At 55.9% G+C, this 24691-nt stretch overlaps 10 protein-coding genes across 10 annotated transcripts; 5 read left to right on the top strand and 5 right to left on the bottom strand.

The window, feature by feature from the left end:
* Nucleotides 1-1071: 1071 nt before the first annotated feature.
* Nucleotides 1072-1704, top strand: CGGC5_v003314 (putative glycine cleavage system H protein; the record flags this gene model as incomplete). The annotated part of the gene is made up of 2 exons (XM_032028861.1): nt 1072-1198; nt 1307-1704. 2 exons carry the CDS (start codon nt 1072-1074, stop codon nt 1702-1704), a joined length of 525 nt encoding a protein of 174 aa, XP_031891214.1.
* A 350-nt stretch (nt 1705-2054) lies between these two features.
* On the bottom strand, nt 2055-3095 carry pda-1 (Porphobilinogen deaminase; the record flags this gene model as incomplete). Its single annotated transcript, XM_032028860.2, has 1 exon — nt 2055-2879. One exon carries the CDS (start codon nt 2877-2879, stop codon nt 2055-2057), a length of 825 nt encoding a protein of 274 aa, XP_031891215.2.
* A 1337-nt stretch (nt 3096-4432) lies between these two features.
* Nucleotides 4433-5191, top strand: CGGC5_v003316 (uncharacterized protein; the record flags this gene model as incomplete). The annotated part of the gene is made up of 2 exons (XM_032028859.1): nt 4433-4769; nt 4836-5191. 2 exons carry the CDS (start codon nt 4433-4435, stop codon nt 5189-5191), a joined length of 693 nt encoding a protein of 230 aa, XP_031891216.1.
* Nucleotides 5192-7082: 1891 nt separating this feature from the next.
* cefD2 (Isopenicillin N epimerase component 2) lies at nt 7083-8285 on the bottom strand (the record flags this gene model as incomplete). The annotated part of the gene is made up of 1 exon (XM_032028858.1): nt 7083-8285. The coding sequence occupies one exon, from the start codon at nt 8283-8285 to the stop codon at nt 7083-7085; it is 1203 nt and encodes a 400-aa protein (XP_031891217.1).
* A 723-nt stretch (nt 8286-9008) lies between these two features.
* Nucleotides 9009-10055, bottom strand: atnD-3 (Short chain dehydrogenase atnD; the record flags this gene model as incomplete). Its single annotated transcript, XM_032028857.1, has 2 exons — nt 9009-9470; nt 9549-10055. 2 exons carry the CDS (start codon nt 10053-10055, stop codon nt 9009-9011), a joined length of 969 nt encoding a protein of 322 aa, XP_031891218.1.
* A 1149-nt stretch (nt 10056-11204) lies between these two features.
* On the bottom strand, nt 11205-13925 carry vps1 (Vacuolar protein sorting-associated protein 1; the record flags this gene model as incomplete). The annotated part of the gene is made up of 7 exons (XM_032028856.2): nt 11205-11373; nt 11424-11508; nt 11559-13204; nt 13290-13424; nt 13486-13623; nt 13688-13731; nt 13797-13925. The coding sequence occupies 7 exons, from the start codon at nt 13923-13925 to the stop codon at nt 11205-11207; spliced, it is 2346 nt and encodes a 781-aa protein (XP_031891219.2).
* A 1854-nt stretch (nt 13926-15779) lies between these two features.
* On the top strand, nt 15780-18633 carry CGGC5_v003320 (putative WD repeat-containing protein; the record flags this gene model as incomplete). The annotated part of the gene is made up of 8 exons (XM_032028855.2): nt 15780-16096; nt 16152-16159; nt 16218-17297; nt 17350-17408; nt 17724-17753; nt 17806-18286; nt 18338-18482; nt 18534-18633. 8 exons carry the CDS (start codon nt 15780-15782, stop codon nt 18631-18633), a joined length of 2220 nt encoding a protein of 739 aa, XP_031891220.2.
* An 836-nt stretch (nt 18634-19469) lies between these two features.
* On the top strand, nt 19470-20944 carry CGGC5_v003321 (uncharacterized protein; the record flags this gene model as incomplete). Its single annotated transcript, XM_032028854.1, has 2 exons — nt 19470-19782; nt 19833-20944. 2 exons carry the CDS (start codon nt 19470-19472, stop codon nt 20942-20944), a joined length of 1425 nt encoding a protein of 474 aa, XP_031891221.1.
* A 609-nt stretch (nt 20945-21553) lies between these two features.
* Nucleotides 21554-22357, bottom strand: CGGC5_v003322 (putative hydrolase; the record flags this gene model as incomplete). The annotated part of the gene is made up of 1 exon (XM_032028852.1): nt 21554-22357. One exon carries the CDS (start codon nt 22355-22357, stop codon nt 21554-21556), a length of 804 nt encoding a protein of 267 aa, XP_031891460.1.
* Nucleotides 22358-23764: 1407 nt separating this feature from the next.
* Nucleotides 23765-24547, top strand: CGGC5_v003323 (uncharacterized protein; the record flags this gene model as incomplete). Its single annotated transcript, XM_032028851.1, has 2 exons — nt 23765-24097; nt 24167-24547. 2 exons carry the CDS (start codon nt 23765-23767, stop codon nt 24545-24547), a joined length of 714 nt encoding a protein of 237 aa, XP_031891459.1.
* Between the last annotated feature and the right edge of the window lie 144 nt (nt 24548-24691).

Genomic DNA, 24691 nt, shown 5'->3' on the forward strand with positions numbered 1-24691 from the left:
TCAATCAGGCAAAGAACCAGAACAGAACCGATTCCGATCGCAAACCTTAGGGTTGAGCTAAGAATGAAGAGGTGACCAAAAGAATAAAAATATTTGCCGTGCAATCTCCTGGTTTGCAAAATGGGCAATTCATGCAAACGGCATGACGCCGTCAAATAGCACCCGCTGTGTCCTGCAGAGAAGGCCCCCGTAGACGGTGGGTTTGTTTGCGACGTGTTCCTGGCCCGCTCCGTCCAAGCCATTGGGTTGTGCCCGGCTCGACCGTGGGGTCCCTCTTACTAAGCAAAGTCGTTGCCTACCTACCTTATGTAAGATGGTCACTGGTTCTCCGCAATGAGCTGTTGAAATGTGCCAGCGTTAGACGCAATGACAATTGCAACAATCGCATCGTTGGCTTGACAATGATCATTGACACGAATGGCGGCAATCGAGGTTGGGAACTACAGCAACAACCGCATATAGAACGATGGAGCATTGTCAACGATACCGAGGATGAGAAGAACAATACCGGGAACCGGGTAATGACGATGCAAAATGCACAAAGAGTTAGGAAGCCGGAGAGAAAATCGCGACGAACTGCGGAATGGAACGAAGATATATATGCACATATCTTGAATGTCCTTGTCAACGTAATCATTCGAGGGGCAAAGCGGGTTGCCAACCTCAGTCGAACAATTGACTTCCTCTCGCCCATTGCCCATTGCCCGATAATGACTAAAGACAGCGCGCTTCTTTGTCTGATTGGCCGACCAAATGCTTCAGACATGGCGCGGCTGCTGCTGCCATGAGGCGACGGATCAAGACCCGAGCGCTCGGTGGGCAGCTCCGAATACTCGTCGAGAGTGGATTAAATAAGCAGTCGTGATTGGCTAGAAGCCCATCAGAGCGGATACACACCGATAAGCAGCCCCCCCGAACCGGCTCTCTTCCCAAAGCTCTAATTATCTACTGCCGGTCCTGCTGGTCACCCTTCTGACCTCATTATCTCAGTCCCACGCGAAGACCAAATTCCTCACTCAACCCACGGATTTCCTCCTCGACAAACCACACCACGCTTCACAAACAGCAACAATGGCCTCAATTGCTCGCAGCATGAGGGCAATCCGCCCCTCCGCCCTCTCCCAGATCACCAAGGCCGCTGCTCCCCGCGCTGCCTTCGCTCGCCCAGCCGTCCGCTCCTTCTCCACAACCCCCATTAGTGAGTCTCCCGCCGCGCGCATTGCTCTTCCACGGCCGGATATCTCTTCGCGAAGCATTTCCCATTACACAAGCACACCATACTGACCTCCGGATCCTCTTCCGCCAGGCTTAATACGCAAGTACACCAAGGACCACGAGTGGGTCGACCTCAACGCCGACAAGAAGACGGGCGTCGTCGGCATTTCCGAGTACGCCGCCGAGCAGCTGGGCGACGTCGTCTACGTCGAGCTTCCCGAGGAGGGCGCCACCGTCGCCCAGGGCGATGCCATCGGCGCCGTCGAGTCCGTCAAGAGCGCCGCCGACATCAACGCCCCCATCACCTGCAAGGTCACCCAGGTCAACACCGGCCTCGAGGAGAAGCCCAGCACCATCAACAAGGTCCCCGAGGACGACTCCCACGGCGGCGGCTGGATCGCAAAGATCGAGGTCGACGAGCAGGGCGTCAAGGAGATCGAGGCCCTCATGGACACTGAGGAGTACAAGGCTTTCACCGCCGACCACTAGAGAGAACTCGGGTTTGCGATAACGAAAGAAAGACAAAAAAGGGCAAAAAGAGCAAACGGGTGCGGGAACGTAACCGGTAGTGTGGCCGGCAGCAGTTCAACCTGACATATGGTCTGCAAAGGGTGAGGGAGGGGGTCGTCGGGTTGTATCATACACCGATACCGGGCGCGGATATTGTTTTTATTATCATCATAGGGGTTACGATTTCAACGAGATAACCGCACACATAGAGGAGATGAACAAGACAGCAGACAAGATAAAAAAAAGTCATCGTCAATGCTCCCATACGTCAGGGAATCAGTCTATTTTGTTGTCATGGCATGGTCGTTAAAAAACCGTTAAAACAAAAGTTAAGTAGCGTGGGCGGCAGTTGTCGTCGTCGTCGGCTGCGCATCCGGCTTCATCGCGTTGATCTCGTCAAGGATCTTTTGTGCGCCTCTGTCCACCAGGTCCTGTGCCACAAGCTTGCCAAAGTCATCCGCCTCCTCAGCCGTCTCAATCGTCTCGGTCCGCTCCGCGTCCACCCCCTGCTGGCCGTCGACGTGCACCACCGTCGCCTTCACCCGCAGCTTCTTGGCCCCTCCCTCGGCCTCCACCCAGCTCGTCTCCACGCCAATCGGCACACTGCACCCTCCCTCGAGCGTGCGCATCACGCTGCGCTCTGCCACGCACGCCAGCATGGTCGTCCGGTCCTCATACTCCTTCAGCAGCTTCAGCACCCGCCCGTCGTCTGACCTCGCCTCGACGCCGATGGCGCCCTGTCCGACGGCGTGCAGGATGCCACCGCTCTCCGACTCGAGGTACTGCGAGATGCGCGCGCCGTAGTCCATGCGCAGCAGGCCCGCGGCCGCGAGGATGATGGCGGAGAAGGGGCCCTCGGGGTCGTCGCACTTGCGCAGGCGGGTCTCGATGTTGCCGCGCACGTCGGCGAACTTGAGGCCCGGGTAGCGGCGCTTCAGCTGGGCGATGCGGCGGATGCTGCTGGTGCCAACGACGCTGCCGTCGGGGAGGTCGGCAATGGACTTCCAGCCGTGCTTCTCGGCGAGGCCGGCCTTGAAGACGACGACGTCGCGCGGGTCCTCGCGCTTGGTGACGCAGCCGAGGACGCAGCCGTCGGGCAGGGTGGTGGGCATGTCCTTGAGCGAGTGGACGATGATGTCGATCTCCTTCGCCATGAGCTTGGCCTCGAGCTCATTGGTCCACAAGCCCTTGCCGCCAAAGTTGTACAGCGCCGTGATCTGGTCCTTGTCGCCGAGCGTCTGCATGCCGTGGACCTCGAACTTCTGCTCGGGGCTCAGCGCGGAGAGGCCGTCGACGACGATGTGGGTTTGCTTCATGGCCAGCGCCGACTTGCGCGAGCCGACGTGGATGGGGGCGCCGTTGTCGGCCATGGTTGCTGGTAAGGCGGGGGAAGGGGAAGGAAGGGGCGTGGGAGTTGGAAATTCGTCCTCAGCGCATCAGTCGACGGCTTCCGTGTGTCTGCTCGAGGTGAACGAGGTCAATTGGACTCGGTGTACGGGGTGGTTTGCGGTGTGTTGCTGGGAATCGTACGAAGTTCGGATCAGATTTTGGAGCTCAGATAATACGCCTGGCGCGGGAGCACAAAGATGGCGGGGTTTGGAGGGGTAAGGACAAGGTGGTGCAGGCGCAGACAGTGCTGATTTATGTATTTACTGGGTGGCCTACGGTGCATATGCAGGGTCTAGTTCGGCTTCGGCTTCAGGGGTCCCGTCTCATCAAACAACAACGCCGCAGCTCCGAGCCGACCACACCTCAGCCACCCAGTACTGTTCATCCGACCTGCTTTTGGCAGCCGTCAGCTTCCAAGTTGCCGTGGAGGTCTTCGGGTTGCGTGCCTGGAATGTACGTCGGAGCATCCGAAGCCGAGAATGGCAAACCTCTTCTGACGTGTCGAGGCACGAAACATGACACGGCACGCTTCGATGGCCGGGAATTCCTCCTATTCTCCTAATCTCCTTAAGACAGGATCACAATGCGCGACGATGCCCGACTCTGGAGGGATACCATTCTCAGGAGAACGTCTCACCGATGCCTCGAGTGCGAGCACCTTCTAGTGAAGGGTGGTGCGCAGAAAGATATTTGATCGTATCATGAGCTACCATCCCTCCCAAAGAGAGTCCATTTTCCTGGGTCGTGACGTGGTCAACATGTTGTCGAGTCCTGTTGCACCCGTCTAGTGATGGGTTACCTCATGACCTATGTGGCCGAGGGCGGCAAGTGTGAATATTGATGGCGCGATGAAGTTATCTTGAATCAAGGCCAGCCAAATGAGATATCGCGGGCTAGTCAGGCGCCGGTATCGAAGCACGATGCTGAGGAAGTGTCCCGGCGTCTCAAAATACTTGAAGGCAGATTTGAAAGTCTCCAACTTGGATTGGCTCATCTAGTTCAGACTCGAATACGCCGGAAACAAGCCGTCCCTCAACGTTTCACTCCTCTCTCATCGACGGCGTGCCGGTGCGACTCTCTTCACGGGTGGAACGGACAACGTGTTCGCAACCCCAGACCGAGTCCTCGACAGCAGCGATGACTTGGAGTTCCCAAAGGCGTCCCTAGACTATCAGACTGTTTGGTGACCGTGAGAAATGTATATAAAGCTGTCAACGTTGTCTAGGCAAGCAATCACGCCATCCTCGTCCGCATCAGAATCATCAGCAACTTCTAATCACTTCTCTACCTTGCGACACAAACGGACATCACCTGAAAGATGAAGGCATCTCTCCTCACCCTGACCTCCCTCCTAGCCTGGGCCTCGGCAATGCCCCAGGCCGAGGGAGGACAGCCAGAACAACCTCAGCCTCAGCCACAAGTTCCCACGACCAACGTCGTAGTCGTGACCGTCACCGGCCAACAGCCACCGCCCGCTGAGACGCAACCTATCCCCAACGTCCCAGTTCCCGTTGACCCTGCGCCGCTGCCCAGCACTCCGGTCAACCCGACTGCGCCCGTCCCCACGCCTCCCAATCCCGCGGTGCCTCCGTCCGGCGGCAAGAATTGCGTTTGCGGCGCCACCTACTGTGGCAAGGTCCTCGTCGGCTTCCAAGGTACGTTCGCACTCACGATACAATACCAGAAGAAACCCAGGCACTAACACAGGGAATCCCCCCCAGGCTACAAGACTGAGGAACTCGGCCAGAGCTACTGCGCTACGCCCAACACCAACTGCGCCTCCTCCGCCCCGTCCCCGGAGTCCCTCGAAGACACCCTCTTCGTCTGCATCTGCGACCCGGGCCAGGAGAAGGGCAGCGTCATCGAGCTCCTCTGCCCCTGCCAGGGCCGCTGCAAGAACGACAAGCCCGACTTCATCGGCCGTTGCGAGACGCCTTGCAACCTGGGCTGTGCCGCGCCTGCTCCGGGCACCACCGGTGTTCCCGTGCCCGAGCCCGTCCCGATGCCCGTCCCGGTCTCGCAGGGGGTACCGGCTGACGCCGCTCCTCCGGCGAACAAGAAGGCTAGGCGGCTCTAAGCGGTGTTTCGCTTGAGTCGCGGAAGTCAAAGGGGAGAGTAATTTTATGGTGTTCATGTCTTCTCTTTTGTTCCTCCGTTTCTTGTTGGCTCTCTAGGAATGTGAATGGTATTATTAGTCGGCACCCCACGAAGGGTGCTGATGTCGACACTCTTTTTGATCATGTATGGGGTGCAAACGAAGGGCTCGAGTTTTGCTGGTACAGCACACCACGTTCGTTAGGTTAAGATACCAACATTCCCTCAATCTACTTATGTGATATTGATGTACTTATGTACCGTGCGTTTGTGCTGGCTAGAGAATCTTGCGTGACCCTCTCGTTTTTTCGAGCTGCAGTTTAATTTCTCCTGAATTATCCTGCAGTCTCCAAGCGGGAAATATGCTCACATTGTAGTTTGGAAACGAGTGACTGATACATGTGTGCCCGTCTCCAGTCGTTGAGAGGCTTCTGATCCAGCAATGAGATGTGGCATAGAGCATCAACTACGCCGAATCCATTTCCTGATTCTCCATTGTGGTAAGAAAACCTCGCATACAGCACCATGCATGAAATACCTGCATTGCATCGAGGCGTAAAGGTAATGCCAGGCCCCTGTTGTCTGGAACAGGCTTGAAAAAACTGGTCGAGTCTACCGGCGTGAAACCTGTTCCTCTGCGCATTATTACATCTCGTTTTTGACGGAAATTGTGGGAACTTTCAACACGTCGCAGGCTTGGTCAGACAAATCCAGCGCGAATCGGATACCAGAATCACCATTGAGCAGCGTTATATGGCACGCTTGCTTTTTTCCCACGAAATCCTACCTACCTTACATACATACCTTATGTATAGCACACGGAGCGGTGAGTCCATGTAGAACCCGGGGAACCAAGCAAGCCCGCGTCTTTCCACCACGCAACCACTCCTTTCGCCACGCTGAGCCCATATTCGACAATGATAGGTGAGAAATGAACGCTCCCAAAAAGGTCCGGGAAAGCTATCCGTCTCGATCCGACACGCCGGGACCAACTGAGACAACCAATCTGAGAGTCATTTTCTTAGAGGATGGCGTTGAGCGGCAGAGTACAGAAGGGGACGGGGAGGTGGACAAAAGAAAACACACAGGAGAAAAAAAAAGAGGATCTCTCTCCCGCCGCTGTCGTGCCGTCGCGGGAGCGGCTTCCGGCATGGTGGCAGGCAGGGTCAGAGTCGGTCAGACAATGTTATTCAATGAGAGCCAAGCCCCCGGCCATCTCACCATTTAAAGGTGGAAAAAGGAAAGAAGAGGCAGACAGTGGCGGTCTGGGACGGGAGGGCGCAGCGGCGACGGGAGGGAGGTTCGAAGAGGGCCGATTTTTCATGGCCGCAGGGGAGGCTCGAGATGATTCATCGGCGCGGCTTCGTATATTTAGAGATGAGAAGGGAGTTGTTGTAATTGTTGAGCTTTTGATGAGGAGCTCATCGACGAAGCAGCACCGATTACACCGTCATACAGCTAATAAGAAGCATTGTGAAGTGAGTATCACACTGACTCTGTCTGATTGCTTTGGGCTGACGAATTTCAAGGTCTTCGACGACCAAGAGTCCGTTGTAGTCTGCTACAAAGAGCGGCATATACGAAGACAAGCCGCAAACATGTCCAGGAAAGATCCGCCCTCTCCTCGGCCGCCTCCAAACCCCCCGCCAAGTCCTAGCTAGCATCAAGTGTGGTGATGCTTGAAAGAGTAAGTGAAGATGTTACTCAGCCGTTCATTGAAGAAATGGCGTGCTGATCCATTCCGTCTAGACTGAAAAGACGATACTGGGTCAGGATTAAGGGCAAATGAATAGATATCAGGTTTGAAGCTCTAAATAAGTAGTCTTCATGAAAGACCCCAAGAAATAATACAACGGCAATTATCTATACATACCTCAAAGCTTTGACTTTGCTTTGAGTATCAGCCCTCCATTTTGCACATCAAAATCTCTCCCCTTCTTCCACCCGAACCAATCCGAGAGCACCCTCTCCGCACCATCGCCAGGGGCTAGGGTGAAGCCTTCGTATCCTCTTCCTGGCACCCCCGGACCTTGGCCTCTTCTCGGATCCCCCGTCTTGGCTTCATCGACGGCCAGACACGGCGTCTCCACCAGCGTCACCACCGGCCTCTGATCACCTTCCCTCTCCGGTTCCGTCTCGAGCTCTGAGTACTCCAATACAGGTGTGGTACACGCATCTGTCCCATCAAACACCTTCTCCCACTCCGCCCTCGTCCTACTCTTGAACGTTCTCGTCAGAAGCTCCCTCAACTCCGGCCAATTATCACGGTCGAACCTCCTCTCCTCCCACGTCCTGTCCAGCTCTAACCCCTGCACCAGCGCCCTGAAGAACTGCGACTCCAGCGCCCCGACGGCCATATACCTGCCGTCCTTGGTCTCGTAGGTATCGTAATAAGGACACCCGCCGTCCAAGATGTTCTTCCCCCTCCCCGCATCCCCAAGCGGCCCCTTGAGCGCGAACCGCGGGAACGTGGCCAGGTACGCCGACCCATCCACCATGTTCGCCTCCACAACCTGCCCTTTGCCGCCGTTCCTCTCCCTCGCCAGCAACGCCATCAACACGCCCTGGAAAAGCACCGCCCCGCCGCCCGCGAAATCAGCCAAAATATTCCACGGCGGCTGGATCTTCTCCCCCTCGCGGCCCAGGAGGCCCAGCAGCCCCGACACGGCGAGGTAGTTGATGTCGTGGCCCGCCATGTCCTTGTACCGCCCGTCGCGGCGGAACCCCGTCATGCGTCCGTACACGAGCCCGCCGTTGAGACCGCACAGCACCTCCGGGCCCAGGCCCAGCTTCTCGAGGACGCCCGGGCGGAACGGGTCGATGATGACGTCCGCTTTTGACGCGAGGCTCTTGACGAAATCCACGCCGTCCTTGGACTTGAGGTCGACGGCGACGGAGGCCTTGTGGCGCGCCAGCATGTCCTCGGTCGGCAGCGGGGTCCCGCTGCCGCCGACGGTGCGGTCGATGCGGAGGACGGAGGCGCCGGCGTCGGCGAGGAGCATTCCTGCAAATGGGCCCGGGGCGAGGCCGGCGAATTCGAGGACTTTGATCCCCGTGAGAGGCGGAGGGCCGACCATGTTGGGCGGATTTCACTCTGCGATGGCACTGGATGGTGGTGATTCAGAATCGAGGAAGAGGTTTACACTATCAAGCTTCAGTGAAGTGATCTCACAGGAAAGGAGAGCACTTCATGTGAGAAGGAGTTGGGTGAGCGTCTGGAGAGATCTAATATTGATTAAAAAGGCACGGAATAGAATAACCGGCAGAGATAGAGTTGGAGAAGCTCCAAAAAGCCGAGGCAGATTGCGCCTGTGGAAGGGACCGCATCCCCGGTCAATCCGCTGGGGGGCACTAAAAACAGCCGAATCGCGGGGGAGGAGAGCCGCCGTGGGGGCCCTTTCAGTGCATGAGAATGTGGGGTCACCGACGGTGAACTGGTTGCTCGATTCGGATTGCTGCTGATGCCGTGACTTTGTGAGCACCTCATCACATCACTTCTTGTTGAAGATGTTTCTCGGATTTCCAAAGTTTTAAGGGCTACTCAAAAAGAAAGACGGGCCTATTAAGAAAACAAGTACTAACTTGATGGTTTTGCTTAGGAATATTGCGACAAACTCCAATCCCCCGACTTACACGGCACAGTCCGTTGAACAGGTTGGTGCACATGTCACTGGCAAGCCACATCACAGCAACGCAGCAACATGATACATACCTATTCGAGACAGAAGCATACAACCCGAGGTATCTTACAATCTCCCAATCCATCCCCAAGACAAATGACCACTCTCGACGTCAACCTACTACAAGTTCTTCGAGAGCCCAGGATCGACCCCGTCCAGCAACTCCACCGTCTGCTCCCAGAGCCGGGTCTGCATGGCTTCGCCCTCCTCCCCCTGCATCAGTTTCGGGAACTTGACAACGATACAATCACTCATGTACCTCCCGTGAGCCTCCTCCCCGGCGAACGCGCCCGCCATGATCGTTCGCGAACCAACCTCCGCCGACCGCGCAAACAGCTTCAGCCCGACCTTGACCACCACCGTCAGCGGGAACGGCACGTTGCGGAATAGCGCCGTCGCGCAGAGACCCGGGTTCAGCGTCGTCACCTGCACCTTGCCCTTGCCCGACGCGTCCGCCGCGATGGCCATCTGCCGCGCGATGATGATCTGCATCAGCTTCGTCGTGTTGTACCGGTCCGTGAGGCTCTTATTGACGTTGAGCGCCTTGTAAATGTCCTCGTCGTTGCGCTCGTGGAACTTGGCCTGTCCCCGCCCAAAGATCAGGATCCAGCTCGACGCCAGGACCGACAAGCCCGAGATGTACGAGGATGAGGGACTCACCATCTGGCTCGCGTCCGAAGCCGTAATCACAATCTTGGGCGTTACGTTGAACGTCGTGCCCGTCCGCCGCAACACCGGCAGCAGCTTCAGCCCCAGCAGGAACGTGCTCAGCACGTTCACCGTCACCTGCGACTCCCACCCCTCCGCCTCCTTCCGTTTGGAGGTTGCGATGCTGGCGTTGAGCACCACGTAGTCGAGTCGCGGCAGCTTATCCGCCCGCGCCGCGAACTCCTTAACGCTATCGAACGACGCCTGGTCAAGCGGCCACACCTCGAGCACGTCCCGCCGGCCCGTCGTCAGCTCAATGTCTGTCTTGGCCGCCTCGCCTTTGTCGGTGCTGCGGACCGCCAGGATGACTTTGCCCGCGTTGAGCCGCACGAAGTGGCGCGCCGCTTCGAGGCCGAGGCCGACGTTGGAGCCCGTCACGATGATGGTGCGGCCTCCGCAGTCCTCAGACGGGTAGGGCAGCTTCTTGAACTGCGAGCGCACAAAGTCGACTGCCTTCATCTTGGGTGTTGGGACTTGTGTTCTGTTCCCTACAAATATTTAATGTCTGTTGTTAAAGAGGTCTACAGCGCAGGCTGCAGAGTTGAAAATCGACTCGTCGCCTTTGCGTCGGTGAGCTTTCTGTTCCTAGGTAAGTAGCTATATAAGTGAAGATGAAACAGGAATGGCGGGGATGAGAAGATGCAAAGAAAAGGGAGAGAACGACGTGAGTTTTGTTCTACAGAACTCGCGTGCGCCTCCTCCCTTCTTCCAACCGAGCAGGCCGCCTGTCCTCCCCTCCTCGCCTCATCTTGAGCGGAAGCTTCGACCTCTTCCAGAAGCGGGGAGGGCTAGACGCAAGGGAGCTACCCTGATGCTTCCTGGTTTCACCCGACACAGTTGCACTAGCGCACGCAACGTCGAGGTACCGGAGTTTCAATACCCAGATGCTTCATGTGGACGGCGTTTGGCCGTATTCGTACTTACTCTTGCTTGGGAGATGTATACTGCGTATCGCTTTGACTCGCTCTTTCAACGGTAATCTGGGCCTAGACCAGACCATGTCCGAATGGCTGCCCTCGGAAAGTATACAAGAGCACGCGCCATGCTGGCACCTCATCGAGTACACCGACAGCTTGGTTATTAACATAATCCATCGAAGCGACCGACAATTGTAGGATATTTTAGCCGTTGAACGTCATACATGTGTTGGCGGATATGAGCATGCGCTTTAGGGACCGTCTGAATGTTGAATCCACTCCAGGGGCATCTCACGAAACGGAAGCTCGAGCGCAGACGTTGGCGAAGGGACATGAGTAACGAAAGCGAGAGACGATCCGAAGTCACGTTCCTTCAAAAGTTTGCGCATAATTTTTCATTGCTGCCTTCTCCACGCTAGAATGTCTTGACGTCTTGATCCAGTCTTGTCTTTCCCTGAAGGAACAATTGTATGCCGTCTCATTAAAGGACTATCACCGGAACTGCCGCCACCCAGCCGTCTACTGTCGTCCACGCCTCCAGGGGCCCCGCTGACGATGTATGGGAATATTCCACTGCCTTAACGCCGCGCTCCTTCTTTTTGTGTGCCCCCGGAAGCGTGGGGCTGCCAGCACTTCAGCAGGCAAAGCTCTCATGTTCTCAGGAGCTATCATGTGCGTCGTATCGTGTCGTTTACTGGACCTGGCTGACGATCTCGCTGGCCTTGCCGAGGGACTCGACCATTTGCTGGCACTCCTTTCTTCTGCGGATGGTGAAGTCACTCTCTTTGAGGAGGTCATCCAAGGTGTCGCTGCGGTACATATTCTCCAAAAGCTCCTTCTGCATCTCGTCCTTGGTAAATCTATCGCGTGTTAGCCATTGATCCATCGTGTCAGAAGGCGTATTACTCACTGAACGAGGGTCAGCATGATAGCCTTGGGAACCATGTCAATCATGGTTCTCTTAACAATGTTGTAGTAAGAAGAGATGAGCAGCTCTGCGAGATTTGTTAGGCGCTTGTAACATAATACGACCCAGAATACTTACTGATAACCTCAACCTCGATGTTCTCCCGCTCAGAAAGCGTTCCAGAGGCCTTGAGTGTTGGCGGCGGCGCGTCCATCGCCGCAGCCTTCTTCTTGTTCTTGGCAGCGAAGAAGCTACCAAAGAAACCAGAGTTTGAGGTATCCTCGGGAACGACAGGGCTGGATGCTCTAGGTGTGCCACCCGGGAGGGGCTTGCCCGTCTTGGGATCAACCTGGACAGGCTTGGCGGGGTTGTAACGCTCGTTGACGATGGCCATGGCGCGATGGCCGTTCAAAAAGTCAGGGTGGCCAGTGTTGATGTAGCATGCCTCCATCGCCACCAGATCCTTGACCAGCTTGTTGGTAGGCTCCATAGCCTTCTTAAAGAAGTTGATGACAACCGCGTGGACCTTCTCCTTCAGCTGAGGATATCTGCGGTAGAGTGTCTTACCAAGAAGCTGCGACAGGATGCGCACCAGCTCGTCGTAGACCAGGGATACACACTTCAAGCTGGGGTCTTCCAAGCGCTTAATCTGCTGCTTCACAATGAGCTCGAAAGCAGTGGTGCCGACGAACAGCGCTGGGGAGGAACCAGAGGAGTTGTAGAGGATAGTGCGGATATCCACATCCTTAACCACGTCAAAGGGATCCACCGCCTTAACACCGTTGGAGTACAGCTCGTGGAAAACGAAGCTGATTCTTGCACCACCTGACAGTTCCGTGCTCGAGAGCTCCGTGTTGTTTCCGTCCAGCACTGTCCGCCACTCGTTGGTGAATTCGGTGATGATGTTGAGCACAATGTTTCCGCTGTTGCCGAGCATGCTTGGTCCCAAGCTCTCCAATTCTGCCGCGTACTTGGACAGGGAGCTGGAGATGCGGGCCTTGATGTCGGGCAATGTCTGCTTGATGTGCATCATGAGAATAAGGTTGAGCTTCCTAGCCAGGTAAGGGGTACCGCAGTATGAGCTCTTGTTTCGGTACGCCTTGTGGTTCTCAAAGAAATTCTTCTCGTTCTCCAAGGCAGCGGTAATAGGCTTCTTGTTGTCAATGTCACGCTGACCACGGTTGACAACGGGGACGTAACCAAGTCGCAGAGGAATAATACGACCAGCCAGGATATCCACAACGTCGGTTCCTTCGTCCATGAGATCGACCTTGGTAAGGACACCAATCGTCCTTTGACCCTCGGGGTCAACCTCACGGGCAAGCTTGAGTCCGTCAGAGTTGGCCAAGTCGATGTTGGCGGCGGTGACGGCGAGGATAATGGCGTTGGACTTGGAAATGAACTTGAGAATCATGTCGCGGATCTGGCGCTCGATGTCTCGGGGCTGGTCACCGACAGGCACGCGCGTCAGACCGGGCAAATCGACGAGGGTCAGGGTGAGGACGTTCGGGGAGTAGATTCGGAGGTTGATGGGAGCGGGGGAGATGCCGGCGTTGCGGCCGACCTTGGCCTCGGTTTCTCTGCTGATCTCATCGCGGATCTTGTTGAAGTCGTAGAACTTCTGGCCGGGGATGTGGAGGAATTCGCCCCATTCGTCGGCGTTTGCTGCCTTGTCGTTGGTGTCGGCAAGCTCCTCGACGCCGTTGGATTGGGAAGTCGCGGGGCGGTTGATGAGCTGGAGAACGAGGGGTCGACGGGTGACGATGCCAGAGCCTCGAGGCAAACTGGGAAGACAGGATTGTTAGTTGTGGTCCATACACCGGGCAGCATGTGATGATGGCGGGGCAGGCAGTGGTTGGGCAGACTCACAAGTCTCTTCCGACGATGTTCTCCAAGACGGAACTCTTTCCGCTAGACTGACTGCCGACGACGACTATTTGAGGCAGATCGATGGGGTTGGTGACACCGACTGTTGTGAAGACATCTTGAAGCTTGTTCACGAGCCTGAGGCGCAGGGTTACAGTTAGCTCGAGGATTGCGTCAAGGACGGTTGGGCATCACGAACGTGATCAAGGCGGGATCAGAAATGCCGCCTTGCGTGGAGAGGGACTGAGGGCCGCTCATGGTTGCGTTGCGACCGGCGCTCTTTGGAGGGGGTTGTTGGCGGTGAGAAGTGTTCGAGGCAAAAGGGTCGGAGGGACGTCTTTGTGGTCAAGTGTCCTGTCGCAGGTCGGTCGCTCCTGAATCGCAGTGTGTGGAGGGACGACCGGGTAAAGGGGGGGTCGGATTCGGTGAGCAGGACGACTGTGTACTGGTCGGGGTCAGCCAAGATCGGTCGTGGTAGCCTGTTTGTCGGCGAGGACGGGGTATTTGTACGGGTTGAGGGTCGAACGCAGGAGATCGCTGGCGAGAGAAAAGCGTGGTGTTCTCTCTTTTTTGTTTGGTTGGGGGTGATGGTGGTGGTGGGATGGCGGAAGAGACGTCGCAAGCACCCAGGCCATACATACCAGGTGCTTAGGTGCTGCTCTCGAAACCTAAGGTACGGTCTGCGGTGCCACTCGCACTCTGGACCCATCCGTACCTAACCTGACGGGACCCAGGCCACGTCCCCTAGGTACCTTACGCAGTGGCAGTCCACACGTTGCTGCCCTGAGAGATCCCTGACGCACCAGCCACATGCGACTTGTCTCCACCGAGTCGTAGGCCCCTGTCACTCTGCCGACACGACGACGTTTGGCGGGGCTTTGGGACGGTGAGGTCCCTCACGTGATCGATCTGGGGACTTGACAGCTGGAATCGATAGGCGGACATTTGAGTGGTCAGCCACGATCTCTAGTGCAGCTCTCGGGTTACTCGAGATGTGCTCTTTGCATGCGACAGGCAGGGTAGGTAGGCGGCGATAAAGGAAATACAGTTGCCTGTTCCGCGTACGTCATTCAAGCCGCGTCAGTTCTTAACAAGGTAAGGTACGGTAGGGTATGTTGACGATGCCAGGTCCCGAAAAGACGACAAGTGAGTTATCGCTTATGCCTCTCCAGAGTCAAGTTGCGCGTGGATTCATCACCCTGAGGGACTTTCAGAGGCAGCGGTGGTGCCTCTTGATGCACGTCCGAGTCCTTCCGTGACTGATACAGCCAAGTGATCGAATTATCTCATTTGTATCTCTCTTCAGCTGAAGTGGTACAAAGGGGTTCGGTTTATGTTGTTTCCTCTCGTTCCTGTAGTGCATCTGATGCTGCATGAAGACGAAAGAAACGTCGGTGTGGACCAGGATCCGCTGCTCTGTCGCCCGGACCGAAACGGCGAATGACGGCAAGGGACCGGAAGACAGGCGCAACTTGCAAGACTTGGCTCTGTGTTGCATCAAGAGACCTGTCCAGACTGCTCGGTTCAGAAAACTATCATCAGCAACCATACAGCAGTGGTTACGACAGATAAACTGCATGTTCATCCACACTCTGACGGGGACGATTGCCGATATACTTCGGGAAGTGAGTGACAGTATCGTAGCTTGCCGGCTGGCTTGATGATGTACACACTACACAGGCACCTGACTGATAATGAGCATCCCGGCCTCCGTTGTCGCTGCTACCTTACACTGCCGTTACCTTAGGTGGGCAAGGCAACGTTGGGGTACCTGCCAGTAAGACCGATAAGAGAAAGCTCAGCCCAAGCATCCGTCTGTCTTGGGTATCTGTAGGTACCTTGTCCAAATGCCACTTCGACCTCCCGTCTTCCACGCCTCTGTCTCGTGAGCAAGGTATCCCAACGCACTTTATTCCCGGCTTTTATTCGGACCTTGGTTGTGCACTGAGAAAGGCAAACGTGCCTTGGCCATTCAGGCGCGCGCCCTCCTCGACGTATCACCAGCAGGAATCCTCCTTTTCAAATCGTATCTACCTAGGGTAGACACTTGTTGTATTTGGCGTGGTGCTGCTCGGACAAACAAACCACTTAGTCGGCCTCTACTATGCACTTGTATGTGCTAAGCAGCTAAGGTAGGGAATGGTTGTCTCGGGTTCTTGGGAGATGGACTGCACTGAATCGTCCCTCCAACCCCCCGGTAAGCAGTGCAGGTCATTCGTCCCCACTCCATCGCGCAGGGTGGCTGCCATAGGCCCAATCAGCCGGCATCCCGTCATCTGCTCGTCCGCTGGCTCCAGTGGCACTCCCTGCAGCCCAGTCAGTGTGCTGCAGCGGTGCGCGGCTGCCGTCCACGGGTCCCTACCTACCTCCATACCTACCTTCTTGCCTACCTTAGGTAGGTACCTTCAAGACAGCCCAGGCAAGTATTCGGCCAACCTACAGTGGAAGGTACGGTAGAGACTACGTAGGTGACCTGCTGGGTAGGTATGACCGATGCCATCCTTCACTGCCCCGAAACCTGCACCAACGAACTCCAAACCTCAAAGCTTCACCTTCCCGTCCATTTCACGCTCCCTCCACCACCCTCGTCTACCTACTTACCGTACCTCACATACCTTACCTCACCAGAGACTACCGGCCTCAACGCCCAGGCCCGACTCCCAGACCTCGTCCCTCGTGCATACCATCTGCCTCGTCTGCTCTCCAACCAGCGATTCGTACAGACGCAGCTCTACTGAGCCTCGCCTTGCCGTCCCTACCTACGTTACCTTACCTAACCTGACCCGACTACCTGACGCCTACAAACACATGTCCGTCCGTTCGCACCCATCTCTCAGGCCTAGTAATTAAACTGCCTAGCAACAGAGCGACTCGTCACCGCCGACCTTGCATTCCTCCGATGCTGGGCGACCCTACCTGCTTTTCCAACAGATACCGACCGACGAGAGCATCCGCGGGTTCTCCCCGCGGCAACAGAGCCCGACCTGGACCCCAACTTCGATCCAGATCCCAACGCCCACTACATTCTCGCCGCCAACGATCACCCCACCCCGCCGAACGTTCAGATACCCTCTAATCCAGATCTCTTGCCCTCTGTCGCCGCTTCTCGCCCCTCTTCGGCCTCCCCTGACGAACTCCATCCCTCGCCCCTGCACTCCCCCGCCGTTGCCCAGCATTCCTCGATTGCCACCGGAACGATAGCATCTAATACGGCGCCTCGTCAGGTCTTGGGCCGTAGACAACGAGCCACTTCCGACTCGGATCGGGGAAGCCCTCCTACTACGTCTGCCGGCGCCAGTCGATCCGCCTCCCACCGCGTCAAACGCAGAAGAGGCGACGCCAACATGATCTCAGACGGAGATGGACTGGCTTCCAACGGCGCTTCGAGGGCTTACTCCAACGGCGCATCCTCTGATGCCCAGCTGACCGCCTCTGCTACAAATGGAACTCGCAAGGCCGCTGCCATGAACGGCTCCTCCCGCTCCGACAAGGAAACACCGTCACGACCACCGACGACATATTACGGGCATGATCGCGAGGAGGTGACGCGCATTCTGATTCAGGCCCTTTCCGACATGGGTTATCATGGCGCTGCGGAGAGCGTCAGCAAGGACAGCGGCTACGAGCTCGAGAGTCCAACGGTCGCCGCCTTCCGGAATGCGGTCGTCAACGGCGAGTGGGGTCAAGCCGAGGAGCTTCTCTTCGGAGCCGTCATGTCCGATGACCGAGGCCAACAAGGGAACGGCTTAGTCCTGGCCCCCGGCTCAGACAGGAACGTCATGCGATTCTGGTTGCGCCAACAGAAGTTTTTAGAGCTCCTGGAACAGCGTGATACGAGTAAAGCCCTCATGGTACTACGAACAGAGCTCACGCCGCTTTATCAAGACACCCAGAAGCTCCATTTCCTGTCTAGTCTACTCATGTGCCAGTCCACGGAGGATTTGAAGGCCAAGGCAGAATGGGATGGTGCTCACGGTCAGTCCAGAAAGGTGCTGCTGTCGGAGTTGTCGAGTATGTGATATTCCCCCGAGTGTCATGTGTCGCAAATGTTGACCTATCGTAGAATGTATATCGCCGTCTGTCATGTTGCCTGAAAATAGGCTGGCGGTTCTCCTGCAACAGGTAAAGCAGAGCCAAATAGACAGCTGTCTGTGGCATACCACTGCATCTTCACCATCATTATATTCCGATCACTACTGCGAGCGGAGCCACTTTCCCACCGAGGTAGCCCTGGAGTTGACAGATCTGAATGGGGAGGTATGGCAAGTACAATTCTCACACGACGGCAAACGTCTGGCAGCCTGTGGTAGCGGCGAGGCAGTTGTCATTTGGGATCTCCCTTCATTCTCAGTTTCACAAGTTCTTCGCCCACACGCTCATGGTGTTGGCAATTTCTCATGGAGCCCCGACGACTCGATGCTTGTAACGTGCTCACAGGACAAGTATGCACGGCTGTGGGACACATCGGTATGTTTTGTGCGCCTGCTTTGAGGCCCCTAGCTGACAACTCATGATACAGACTGGGGAATTGAGGCTTAAACTGGAGCGCTTCGAGGAGCCAGCCAGCGGTTGTGTATGGGCCGCTGACAGCAAGAGTTTTGTGACCGGAGCCCTGGATAAGCAACACGGCCTGCGCACTTGGAGCACCTCAGGGGAAATGCTGTACGAATGGGGCAAGAAGCACCGGGTTCAGGACTTGTGCGGCTCGCCCGATGGTCACTGGCTGGTCGCGGTGGACGACGTGCAGAAGATACACGTCTATAATCCCACCACACGCGAATTGGAGTATGAAATGGAGCTGAAGGCTCGGCCAACTTGCGTCAGCATCAGCGAAGACTCCCGGCATCTTCTTGTCAACAAAAAAGACGGCGAGGTGCAACTGATAGACTTGGCAACTCGAACCTCTGTACAAAAGTTTCTCGGACATACGGGGGGCGACTTTCTCATCAGGAGTGCTTTTGGTGGCGCCAACGAAAGTTTCGTCGTTAGCGGCAGCGAGGGTAAGTCGGAGTCGCACAAAACTGCATCGTTACAAGCTAATCTAGAAGCAGATGGGAACATCCTCATCTGGCACAAGAATAGCGGCGCTGCCGTTGAAAGGCTTGAAGGTCATCAGCCCCGGACTAATGCCGTCAGCTGGAATCCAGCAGACCCTTGTATGCTGGCGTCGTGCGGCGACGACGGAAAAGTCAAAGTGTACGTTGGCAACACCACGATGAGTCGTGCATCTCTGCTGACAATCAACAGGTGGTCGAATAAGAACCAAAGTACAACTCTCAGATCATTACATAGTGCAGCCTCGAGAGGCTCGAATGGATGGAGAGAAGACGATCGAGCTGAGGAGTAGATGTACGTGATCAGATGATTGGAATCATAGACCAGAACAGGAATAAATCTCCTTCATGCAATGTGTACTATGGGGTATTGGCGCTCGGAGAATGGGCATGGCGGTAGGGCGGCCACTGAGTTGACGATGGACTCGTTCGTCAATGCTTACAAATATTTCATAAAGGCATAAATCAATTACATTACCGCCCTACGTTGATCACGCGGGATCTTGCGATTCACTTGCGGCTTCCCCCAACCAACATCTATGGGTCTTGCCGTTTCGCAAGTCAAGTCCGCAGTCGCCGCCTTCTCATGACAGCTCCTTCTGCAGTTGGTCGATGTATGCCAAGACGAAGGCGTAGAGACTTCGATGCCCATGGAAGAAGACGCGGGTTACCTCTTGCCGAAGTGACGCCAAGTTCATCGAGCATGGGCACCTGCCACCCTTGGGACTGCTCATGCCATCATTACGCCTACTGACAATGGATGTCTCTCCTCCATCTAGATCTCTGCGAGAATCATCCAACGTCACGTCCATTTTCGACCCGCACAATTTCCAGCCATCAATATCTTCAGCTACACTTTTGATATCCATCGCTCGTCATCCTTTACCGTACACAACAAGTCCCATTCATTCACTTGCCATTCTTCCTTCTCGCTGGAAGAATGAGCTTCCCCATCGGGTCGCCAATTCCCAGCGTGGACCATGGCTACAATAACCTGGATCCCGCCCCCCGAGGCAGTCCTCGTACTGCTTCTCGGGCTGTTTCTCGCACCGCTTCTCGGGTTGGTTCTTCAGAACACACTGTGGTCCACGAAAAGCTTGCAGGAGACCACAGCGAGGACAAGCCCAAAATGGCCGGGGCTCAAAGACAAAGCGAAACGGTTGAGACGATGAGAGCTGTCGTCTTTCGTCACAGACATGATCCCTTACTGCAGACCAGAGAGGGTCGAACTCTACAGCTTGTTTTGTCCGATACCTGGCTAGCCGAATCCACCGACGTGAACAAGTGGTATCCGTCATTGGAATACTACTGGTGCTGTGCTGGCATGGCGTACGCGAAGACTGAAGAAATGTTGGACCGGATTGCCTACTCGGAAGACCCTTTTGCTCCGTCAGATGTAGGCTTTTGCCATTCCGTATGTCTAGACTACACGTGCAGCCGTGGTAAGTCCATCTCCCGAAGAAGTCACCTTTCACGAAGCTAATCAATGCAGGATCCGGTGCTGCAGCCATGGCTCAGGCTCAACGCCTCGCGATTCGAGAACACTATGTCATCAAAGGCAGCGAGAAACTAGACCGTCATGCCGCAGGTTCCGAAAGAACGAGGACCATCAATATAAACCACCAGGAAGTTACTATGCGAGAGAAGCTCTGCAGAGAGCTCGACAAGCATCCTTTCCCGAAGCCGCCCATGGGGTCACCCCGCCGGTTCAAGCCTGTGATGACCCCCTACATACCACCGCCTCAAATGGAGATGCCCGGGTTGAGGAGCCTGCCTGTCATCTCTGAGTCGCCGGAAACGTCGATACCTCGTGTAATTCGGCGGAATCCGCTCAACAGCCCACCTGTACGACACCGGACTCCTTCCGTGATCAGCATTGTCGAAGAACTTCTCGAGGACCCCAAAGAAAACAACTGCCTACGCGATAATCGCCAAGATACTCCTGCAAGATCGCCGGATGTTCTGAGAAGCCCTGTGTTGGGATCACAAGATCCTAATGTTGTGGTTGACAAGCCATCTGCATCTCACCGACTCGCCCGTGATCCAATAGCTCCGGCTGGACTTAACCCCCTATTCCACAGCGTCCACGACGATCCCGTCCTCGGCACGGCCCAGGAAGTGCGCCTGCACACTATTCACGAAGACCCTGTTACCCAGATGGCTCGCCAGCCAGAAGCTCACAGGATCAATCAAGATCCAAAGGCCAAGGTCGCAGCCGCTGCTTCACCTCACAGCGTGCATGAGGATCCTGCTATCAAAGTCGCAGCCGCCGCTCCACCTCACAGCGTCCATGAAGATCCTGCTGTCAAAGTAGCTGATTACGGCTACGACCATCGGCTCAGTCATGATGCAGTGGTCGCTTCCGAACCCCCAACGAAGCCTCACACCGTTCACGATGATGAGACTGTGGCGATGCCTAGAGCGTATCAGCCGGCACCGCACCGCCTGAGCAGCGACCTTCAGGTCGTCGGAAGGGGGCCAACAGTGCCTCACAGTGTCCATGATGATCCAACCGTGAAGGTGTCCCAGGGCGACCCGAGGAACCATACCATGCCAAATGACTCTGATGTCGGGAAAGGCAACGAGAACTCGCCCATGCCTTAACTCGGGCCGTCAAATTCTCTTTGGGCGACGAAGACTATCCAGGGACTCGCATGAGGGGATAATGAGGCATTCCTGCTGCCAAAGTAGCAGATGATGCAGGGGAAAACGGAGATAGGAGGACGTCCCAGTATTCTTTGTAATTATGGTATCCACCGCTAGCCTTAGGATTCCTCGACTGGTAGTATTGAATACCACATCCTACTCGTCCAGGCAGTTCGCTCCATCTCCTCCTTGAGAGGCTTGGGCGCTTTCTATGCAACCTTCTTCAGTCGTAAGGCAGACATGTCCTTTATGGGGAGTGATCCATTTTACGGTCTCTAACCATCGGCTTGGGTCTGCCGGGTGAAGCCCAGGGTCCTTCGTCCTCAGCTCGTCGATTATGCAGTTGTGTCATTCGGCTGCTGCACATGCTTTACTGGGGCCATTCAGCAGCCCCAGAACCCATGTTTTCATTGGTTTTCTTCTTGAATATCATCCAATTCTTGCAAGCCTGTCGGCGATGATGGTGGGGAAACACATGGTCTTGCACAATCGCTGTCTAATTCGCTGTGCATGTTGAGCGTAGACACATTTCGTCCTGAGCGTTTCCGTTGACAAGTATGCTGCAGTCTACCAACCACTCTTCAGACACTCGGCGAAGAACTTCATCAGAGGAAACATCTCCTCGCGGTCCCGGGGCATCGCCACGTCTTTTCGCTTCCACCTCACCACCCTGACGTCAAGAAACTCTTCCTTCACATCATCAAAAGCGTCGTCGTCAAGCTGGACCAGGCAGGCTTTCGTCTTCGACTTGCCGCGTGTACTAACCGTCGGGATCATGGAATGGGGCAGGGGCCCGCCGATGGAGAGCACGCCCTTGAGCGTGCCCTCATCCACGCCCTTCCCTGCCTTCTGGCCGCCGTCCGTCACGTCGACGACCTTGGGGCCCAGTCGAAGCTGCGAAGCAAGGCCCAGCGCGAGAGATCCGCCTTGCCCGAAGCCGAAGAGGATTATGTCGCTCAGCTCCCAGCCACAGCGGCCGATAAGCGTCTCGCGAATAAGCTTCTCTGTGACTAGGTTCGCGGCTTTGGTGAATCCCGGATCCGGGGAGATGTCGTCCGTGGCGGGGTCGAAGGTCAGGTCGTCGCCCCAGTGGAAGTGGCCTGTCGGGGAGGAGGAGGAGGAGGACTGCTGGGGCATGTCGGGCAGCATGGATGGAGGCAGCGGGGAGGGCCCGCGGACGGAGATTGCGAGAACGCCGGGGAGGGACATTGCGCGGGCGAAGGAGGCGAAGGGGGCTTCGGAATCTCCCAGGCCGTGGAAGAGGATAAGGATGGCTGTTGTGGACTCTGGCGGGTTTGGGAAGGCTAGGGTCAGGGGTAGGACTTGCTGGATTGGAGCGAAGTCCTCCGGGGTCGGGATCCGTGGGGGCATGATGGTGGTATTCGGCGTCTTCTTTCCTGATGGGGGTTTTGTGAGAGACGGCTGAGTCGTTGACGTCTCCTATTTTTGAAGAGTCTCGAGTCGTAGGGATTTGGTGAAAAGTGCGGATGAGTGAGTTACTCGTGAGTTGTTCACTTGACTGAATGCCAAGCCGAAGGAGATGAAGTTATCTCCAAGTGGAGAGGTTTGACGTATGAACGAAAGCGAGAGAACTGACCTTTGACCCCACTTTTCTCCAACGCAAAGTCGAGCTTCAAACACCACCATGTGCGATAAATTGCTTTCCTCAATCACCGCAGGGCTGATCTTAGCCCACTGAACGTTTTGGGCCCACGAGCATGTAATATGGGTATCATAAGCTTACAATCTATCGCCGGTCGATCTGCGGGGGGTTAGGCTTGACAGCTCTCGGCGGCTTCACTCTTGCCTCCCTCTGTCTGTCTCTCACTCTCGCACACTGCCACATGGCCTTCATGGTTGAAGCATCCGGCACCATCGACCGAGACCGAGGCTTTGACGGTCCGGGTCAGTGAGAACAAGCCTACGCGTCCCTCTCAACACTGACTCTGCCCAACGGTCCCATCATTCCTCAAGGTTCAGGCTGTCAAAAACATCAGTAAAACTCGTCTCAAATTTGAGTTTTTCTGCCTTTCATAACCTGCTCTCCTTCCACCAGTCTCCCTCTGCAGACTCTGCAAAGACCGGTTCGCCGCTGACTCGAGCCAACACCCAACTTCGTCGTCGCATCATGAGACGGCGCAGCCAAGACCTACCTGCTCAATGGGGAGGGGGACAGCATGAGGCTCAGCCCCGGCCGTGCCAGGGTAGGTCCTTGAAGTCGACCGGCATCTTTACCGTCTAGCTGGACCCACGACCACGAGGCGGCTCTACGGTTCTCGTACGCCTTTCTCTATTGCTACCCTTTATTTTTCCGAGTGTTGCTATGTTTGTACACACGCGCGTAGAGAACAAGTAATCACCTCACTCTGAAACCAACCCGCGCGCCTTAATCTGCCCGTATGGCCCCTCACCATCCCCATCGTATCGTCGAAAGCCTAATCACCGACCAACACGGAGGCAGACGGCTCCGGTACGGCGGCGCCGAAGGTTCGTCCTGTCAGTGCTTTCCCATGGATCTGTCGAGCCGGAATGTGTAAAGACGCTGGTCCGAGATGCTCGGAAAGATCTATAAGATCGGCCAAGATTCCCGCGTCTGTACCACGTTTTGTCCCTCTCTCCATCTCATCTTCAATCTTTAGTCTTCGAGTCTTATTCTCTACTTCCCACAGCTGTGCTGTCGTTTCAATTTCTTCTCACCAAACCATCGTCTCTCGCTCAACAATCGTTTTTAATTAAAACCTACTTTTATAACCACCTTCTTTTACAAACAAACTCAAGATGAAGTTCTCCATCGTCCTCGCCGCCCTCGCCGCCGTTGCCTCTGCTGCCCCCACCAAGGACAGCAGCAGCGCCGGCAAGATCCAGAAGCGCGCCCCGGTCTTCACGGCCAAGACCTTTGACGAGCTCTCCATCAGCGGAGGCACCGCCGGCACCGCCAAGGAGGACGCCCTCAAGAAGTTGAGCGGCCTGCCCACCGACCTCACCCAGGTCGACAAGGCGGACATCACGTTCCTCAACAACGTCAACAAGATTGCCAACCAGGCCGAGCGCGGCGCTTACAACACCAAGATCGCCGAGACCACCCCTGGTGAAGATGCTCTTGCTCTTCAGGTTTGTTTCCCGCCCTGCTTACTCTATCATGAGAGTCTCAGAATGTGCGACTAACACGACAACAAACAGCGCGCCAAGATCCAGAACAAGGTCCTCAAGCTCACCGCCACCGTCATGCAGCTGCAAGCCCAGCAGGCGCAGGGCCAGAACGTGACGGCCAAGCTGGAGGAGGAGACCAAGAAGCTGAACAAGAACATCGCCGACGACCAGGCCAACAAGGGCAAGACGGCGACCTCGCTCAAGTTCAACGCCTCCACCGACAACCCGACCGCCTCCGACGTCCCCAAGGACGACGCCGTCGCGAAGAAGGCCGGTGATGTCGTCGACGCCTCCGTCAAGGCTGCTGGTGGTGGCACTGCCGGCGCTGCCAAGACCGCTCCCAAGCCCAAGAAGACTGCGAACAAGGTTGTCGAGGCCGCGCCGGCTGACGCGGTCGAGGATGAGGAGTAGATTTGATGATTGATGATCAGAAAGTTGGCCGAGGGGTGTTTGAGAGCTTGGTTTCTCGAGGCCCTGAACTGTCTACTCTTATTCTCTTTCTTTTAGATACTGGAAGATTTTAATTAATACATTCCTGTTTCTATGGAAAATATT

The sequence above is a fragment of the Colletotrichum fructicola genome, assembly GCF_000319635.2.
Source record: "Colletotrichum fructicola Nara gc5 chromosome Unknown KSG_Nara_v1_contig02, whole genome shotgun sequence".
Lineage (NCBI taxonomy): Eukaryota > Fungi > Ascomycota > Sordariomycetes > Glomerellales > Glomerellaceae > Colletotrichum > Colletotrichum fructicola.